Source organism: Barbus barbus, assembly GCF_936440315.1.
Source record: "Barbus barbus genome assembly, chromosome: 42".
NCBI classification, from domain to species: Eukaryota; Metazoa; Chordata; class Actinopteri; order Cypriniformes; family Cyprinidae; genus Barbus; species Barbus barbus.
Window position 1 is genome coordinate 23,806,427 of NC_136720.1, and position 7,059 is coordinate 23,813,485.

At 33.9% G+C, this 7,059-nt stretch overlaps 2 protein-coding genes across 2 annotated transcripts in view; one reads left to right on the forward strand and one right to left on the reverse strand.

Moving 5' to 3' along the window:
• Positions 1–1,515, forward strand: part of LOC306861903 (receptor-type tyrosine-protein phosphatase gamma-like) — a 41,203-nt gene extending 39,688 nt beyond the window's left edge. The window contains exon 29 of the mRNA XM_079404385.1: positions 609–1,515. Coding sequence (XP_079260511.1) covers positions 609–743 — 135 coding nt within the window. The 3' untranslated portion in view covers positions 744–1,515. The remainder of the gene's footprint in view (positions 1–608) is intronic.
• On the reverse strand, positions 1,416–4,275 carry LOC306861904 (NADH dehydrogenase [ubiquinone] 1 alpha subcomplex subunit 5-like). The gene is made up of 5 exons (XM_079404386.1): positions 4,215–4,275; positions 3,383–3,427; positions 3,125–3,241; positions 2,942–3,007; positions 1,416–2,838 (listed from the first exon to the last, which is right to left on the reverse strand). Exons 1-5 carry the CDS (start codon positions 4,233–4,235, stop codon positions 2,737–2,739), a joined length of 351 nt encoding a protein of 116 aa, XP_079260512.1. The 5' UTR covers positions 4,236–4,275; the 3' UTR covers positions 1,416–2,736.
• Between the last annotated feature and the right edge of the window lie 2,784 nt (positions 4,276–7,059).

Consider the following 7,059-nt stretch of genomic DNA (forward strand, 5'->3'; position numbering starts at 1 on the left):
GTCCACCAAATAACGTCTTGTGAAATGAAAAGCTGCGTGTTTGTAAGAAACAAATCCATCAGTAAGTTGTTTTTAACTTCAAACCATTGCGTCCTCTATACATAATATTGCTTTCTCCAGTGAAAAAGTCGACTCGACTGAATCAGGAGAGAAATCTGCACCGATCAAGTACAGTTTACAAGCAAAAATAGTTGTACAGAAATATATTTTGATGTGAGAGGACAACAGGGGATGGACTTTTTCACTGGTGGAAGTGTTATGGACTCATATTTTAAGCCGAAGCAATGGTTTGTAGTTAAAAACATCTTAATGATGGATTTGTTTCTTACAAACACACAGCTTTTCACTTCACAAGACATTAATTGCTGGACTGGAGCGGTGTGGATTACGTGTGGATTATTGTGATGTTTTTATCAGCTGTTTGGACTCTCATTCTGACGGCACCCATTCACTGCAGAGGATCCATTGGTGAACAAGTGATGTGATGCTACATTTCTCCAAATCTGACGAAGAAGCAAACTCATCTACATCTTGGATGGCCTGAGGGTGAGTGAATGTTAAGTAAATTTTCATTTTGGTTGAACTTTTCCTTTAACGTCTTCCTGCAGGATCAGTATCAGTTCCTCTACAAAGCAATCCTAAGTTTGGTGAGCACCAAGGAGGATGAGAGAGCTCTTCATTACTCGGAAAACAACGGAACGGTTCCCGCCAACCCGTCGGAAAGCCTGGAGTCTCTCATGTAGCTATACAGAGCATTGTCACCCTTCACCCAAGGAAATGTACATTGAATCAAGAGAAAGTAGTTTTTGAAGCCCTCCCAAAGTCTCTACACGGACTACGTGGGCACAGAATATACTGTCATTTGGTCTTTTATTGTGCCTTTTTGTTACCTTTGTACGTTAAAATGCTTTGATATAATATTATTGTTGTAACTAATGCCAAAATTTCTACTCTTTGGAAAAGCAGTGACTGCTGTATTGCTGGTGATGTCTTAGGTTTAGTCGGACATAACTGTTGAAGAAATATTTATAAGTAGCAGGGCAGATGATTTCATACGGTATCTATTTTGGGGATATAAAAGCATTCTTGAATGTAGCCTCATAGTACAGAAGAGAGAGGTGCGATTCGAATATATTAAACCATTGGCCACACAGACCAAAATACATTTATATGACTAGTGCTTCTTTTTTTTTTTACTGTTTGTTATTGTAGCAATTGAATGTTTCATTTTTTTAATTGTAGATTTTTTTTTATTAACTTAGTTGATATGTTGTAACTGATATTTACGTACAATTCTAATTTGTAATAATTAGAACTCTTACTGCATCCTTCTAGATTTAAATCAGCAGTGCATCTCTGCGCCGTTTCATAACCACCATTCAGTTATTTATCAACTTTTATTTCAAATGTGTAATTATTTAGGCCTTTTGTCAAGCATGTTAATGTTAACAGGATGTACTTGGATACAAGAAAGAAAGCACATTAAAAATAAACCAAACCGGATTTTACACGCACATCATTTCTTGTAGTGTTTGTCATTTCTTAACATTGTACTTTCATCCACTGAGGTTCTAAACTGCTTAACCACAAAATGTGCAGAAGTGTCGCAGTGTGACAATCTTTTTTATTTTTTAAATAATTGTCTAGTTCTTATAAAAGTGATATTGAGAGGCTAAATATAGAAACGTCAAACCAAATGCATAAAAATGTAAAAACATTAATATTTTGATCTATTAATGTTTTCCTGCCTTTTATGGTACTGATCTAAAAATTGAATATTTTAACTAAATTTTTAAGTGTTATACATTTAGATTTTCAAGATATTGAGAGACGACATGTAATAATTATTAACATTATTAATAAGTCTGTAGGCACGTCAACGAAGCAAAAGTATATAAATGAAAAAACATTAATATTTTGCTATAATTGTTTTCCCTATTTTTATGGTATTGATATATAATTTAGCTTAAATTTTACTATTTGAATGAGTTACATTTTTTTAAAAAGTTTCCTAATTCTTGTGTATTACACATTACGATTTCATGACCTTTCAAGTCCCTAGGCAAATTATATAGCACAAATTCATAAAAATGCAAAACACTGAATCCCTCGGTTTCACAGACAAGACTTAAGCCTAGTCCTAGACTAAAATGTAAATCTGAGCTGAAAGAAATTTGCACTGACTGATCTTAAAACATGTCAGTGCCTTTGTTTTGTCTTAAGATGCACACCAGTAATGTGCCTTTTTTTTTCTAAGGCATGTTTATAAAAATTACTTAAATGTCCTAATTGAACTATGGCCTAATCCTGGTTTAGGCTAAGCCCTGTCTATGAAACCGGGCCAAAAATGTTTAAACGACCCTTTCATTGCATTATTTTTTGTTTATTGTTCAGCTTAAAATGGATTGGCTATTAATCTGTATTTTTGGTCATTTATAGCCTTTAATTGACCTTGAGCTGGGCCACAAGGCTACAACTCCATTTACTATAAATTAGTTTAAATGGCCCTCGTTGAGGCAAATTTCTTTCTCGCTGCCTGTTTAAGTCACTGGTAAAAATTTAAATAGTGATCGTGTAATAGATTTTTCATATCTCACATGAGCTCATAATATTTTATTACATGTATTAGGTATAATTTCCAACAAAAAAGTTAAAAAAATGCACAACTTAAATGGACAATGTTTACTGATTTATTATTTAATATAAAGTGAATATGTACATGAGCATCATGAGACTTCAGATGGGCCATTTCCACTGGTTTGCCGGAGCTTCCTCTACGAGAGGCTCCCACGGTTTCCATTCCGTCATCTTCCTGGACAAAGCCAGCTCAGCCTCGGCCTGCAGACACACCAGACGGACTGAGGTACGGCACACTGGATTCACTTTCTATAAACTTACTGTAAATGAGGATTTGAGATCTTTAAACATGGCATCTTCTCACCTGTGAAATAACCTCCTCAATCTGTCCACAGTTGATTTTATTTTCAAGCTTGTCTACATCTGGCTCCTTTAGAGCACAAAAGCGACATACATACAAATCAATACAATTTCTTTTATCAGTTAAAGATAATACTTAAATCTCATTCTTTTACCACAGTAAAGTATATTTTTTTCAATATCTCACAGATTTGACGTGGTTGAACCTCTCGGTGATCAGTTGCTCGGTGTATTTCCTGTAGGCAGCATCCTGAGGCATAGTTTGTAGAGAGCCCAGGATCTTTGTGTACAGAATCCGAAGACGCTTCAGGAGAGAAAGCAACGATTCAATAGCTGGCAATCACACATGCACAATTCCTCTAAAATTAGCAAAACACAGACAATATATGCAAGCAAAAATCTGGATTAAAATTAGAATTAATCAAAATAAAATCAAAACACTCACCTCGTGTGGATTGTGGGAGACAGCAAGCCCAACCAAGCCTGTGGTCTAAAAATAAGACGATCAAGAGATGCATATTTCCATTTATGAACGTTATTCTTTAATGAAACCGTTAAAACAATGTATGCAATATGACATTTAACCATTAATACACGTGCATATTCATTTGTGACCCTGGAGCACAAATATATTTGCAGCAATAGCCAAAAATACATTGTATGGCTCAATTCTTTGGCCAAAAATCATTAGGATATTAAGTAAAGATCATGTTCCATGAAGATATTTTGTATATTTCTTACCATAAATGTATTAAAACTTCATTTTTGATTAGTAATATGCATAGCTAAGAACTTAATTTGGACAACTTTAAAGGAGATTTTCTCAATATGTAGATTTTTTGCACCCTCAGATTCCAGATAAACCATACATCAATGGAAAACTTATGTATTCAGCTTTCAGATGATGTATAAATCTCAATTTTGAAAAATTGACACTTAAGACTGGTTTGTGGTCCAGGGTCACATTTAAGCAATTATGAAATTACATAAATCATGCATAGTCCAATAAATCTCACTTTGAAGCGTCAAACACACAACTTGGTCTCCAGAAAGACATTAAACCATCAAACTATTCACTTGCTTCATTATAAACCGTTTTCTGCGGGAAGGTTTCATCATAATCGACCAAAACAAAGCACGACTCGTGCATTTATATACATACATACAAACGCACAAAAAGGCGGAGATATTCAAACGCCCCTTTATTTAGATACAAGCTTGATTTACGGAAGAATATCAATAGTTTTCATAAATATATTTTCATGACCTTCTCGTACCTTCTTGATCACACCAGCCATTTCTGCGATTCAACGAACGCAACTTCCGTCGCCTGAGTGTGACGTCAGTGCCTCGCGCTTATCTTCATGTAAGTTTAAATATTATTTTTATTTCTTTTAGCCAAATTCTCTATATCATCTTAGTTTTATATATTAAATTATTGTTATAATCATTGTTTCGTAGATGCTTAATAAAGCATTAATTTAATTTTATTCTCTAAGTTTATCACTTTATTCACTTGCCATTATATAGATGTCTCTTAAAAGTTCTCCTTTTGTGGTCTGAAAAATAAAGAAGGGCATATGGCATTACAACGACATAAAGGTGAGAAAATTATAACTTAAATTTTTAGGTGAATATGTATATAGCCTATATATGTTCATTTATATTAATACATTAATGTATATGTTTAAAAAAAACATTTCTGTTTACAGATCTCAGAAAATATATTTCAGTTTTTTTCGGCGCTGCTGTAATCAGTAATTTATAATATAATTATAAATCTCAGAGGTTTTTGTCACATAAACTAGAATCAGAGGAAAGTTCCTGCTGTGTGAATTAAATTATTTTGCATTGATTTTAAATTATTTATAAATGACTGGTTACAGCAGCACTAAAAAATAAAATAAAAAAAATAATAAAAATACAGATATTCTGAGAAAAATGATATCCTAAAGCTAAAATAGATCAATTAATATATTTTTAAAATTAACCGTCCTGATTCATTTTGTTTGAATCCTTTAAATGGACAATTGTGTATTATTAAATATTTTGCATTGTTAATTCACCACTGGAGAGCGTTTGGTTGTATTTCGGTGACTCAAATGAACCAATTGTTAAGTGAATCCTTCGTAAAGGTGAACCTAAGGAGGCTGTGTGCTGTTTAGTATGAGTCTAATGGATTTGTATTTGTTAACAGAATTAGATGGTATTGTGGGAAGCTGATGTTCATGCTGCTTCTCTATGAGTCCAATGTTCCTGTCAGTAGGGTCTAAACACATGTTTTCGAATACTGTTACAAACCAGTAAGATAAAAGACATGCATTTACTAAAAACAGGTGATTACCCTCCACCGGTGACAGTGTTTTTAATTTTCTGTTTATGCAATTTTCTGCATCTGAGTTCTACATAAGTAATTGGATTTCTATTAACAAACAAACAAACAAAAATGTGTTAAATGCTTAAAATGTGTCAATCAAAATTCTTAGTTGTGTTTTGCTATTAAAAGTTTGATTATGCAATATGGAGCAATGCATTTGTTTATTAATGTCTTTGGGTCAAAGATGGGACGTCCCATGTAAGTTTCAAATTATATACACAGAAAATATTAAAGTGTTTAATGTTTAAAATAATAAATAATAATGAGTCAAAATATGAGTGATAATGTTCCGTTGTTCTTTTTTTGTTTTTGACCCTGTTCCCTACAGAAAAAGGCATTTGTTTGGACCATTAAAAGAAGCACGTGGACATAGATTTGTGATAATGATGGACATCTGCTCATGCACAGGTAATGCTTAGGGGTGGTGATGGCGCAGTGGATAAGACACATGCATTTGGTGTGAGAGACCCGGGTTCGAATCCACTGTGAGACACCAATGTGTCCCTGAGCAAGACACTTAACCCCTAGTTGCTCCAGAGGCGTGCGACCTCTGAAATATATAGCAATTGTAAGTCGCTTTGGATAAAAGCGTCAGCTAAATGAATAAATGTAAATGTGAATGTTATGCCTCTGTTTTTTCTAGTGTATTCCCTTTGTTACTGATGAAAAAGAAGGAATCTGGAATCAGGACCATGGATGTTTTGGATGGGTTGTTCTTGAGAGCTTTGTATTATATGATGGACAACTTTCTGAAATTGTTTGGTTGGAACTAACAACTCAACATTGGATTATATGATGTTTGAGTTGGTTCAGACTTCATTTTAGCGTCAGAATTACTTAAAAAAAGTTCATTTAACATAAGAGGATTCGAACTCAGGACTAAAGTGCATTGTTTTAGCACTTGAGTCACTGAATCTGACAAGACGAAGGGTGTTTTGCTTGAGAGCTTTGTGTTATATGATGGAAAACTATTTGAACCAAGAAGGCAAACAATTAACCACTAAACCACAGAATTTGTGATGTTTGAGTTGATGCCGATGGGCAGATTACATAATGTAATACAAAATAAACAATCTAGATATTTACATTAGCCTACATATAGTTACAGATGCCTGTAAAGGGAGCCAAAGGCCTGGTAATAACTTACAGAACGATCAAGTCCTTTAACATTTAGGCTAATTCAAATATCCACTTAATCTTTCATTTTTGCCCACCTTTTTAGATAGAAATGCCACAGTCTCTATCTTCAAAACATGTGGACAACCCTTACAAAAAGTTACAGTAAAAGTGCTCAATTTTCTTTTGAGTGATTTCTGAATGCTTGAGATTATAAAATCAATCAGACAACTGTATTAATAATAGCATAGGTAACTGTCAAGAGCTAAAATTGTATTGTGTAAATAATATTACATAATTACATTTTATTAAAGTTCTATTTTTTTTTTTTACTTCCATAATATTTGGGGGAGGGGGCACAACAATACAATTCTGCTTAGGGCCAGCAGCGGCTCTGAACACACACATATAAATACTGAACATTATGAAAATGTGTGTTTATATCAGTCTAGTTTATTATGTCTTCTGTCTAGGTTTTAAGAAAGCAAACTAAACACCATGTGTGTTTGTGAGCCTACACATGAGGGAACTCAAACCCTTTCCATGTCAAAGTGACCCCGCATTCTCAGAGTGTCGGGAGAAAGCGAGTCAGTACTAAATATATCCTCCAGACCTGTGAAAACAAACTC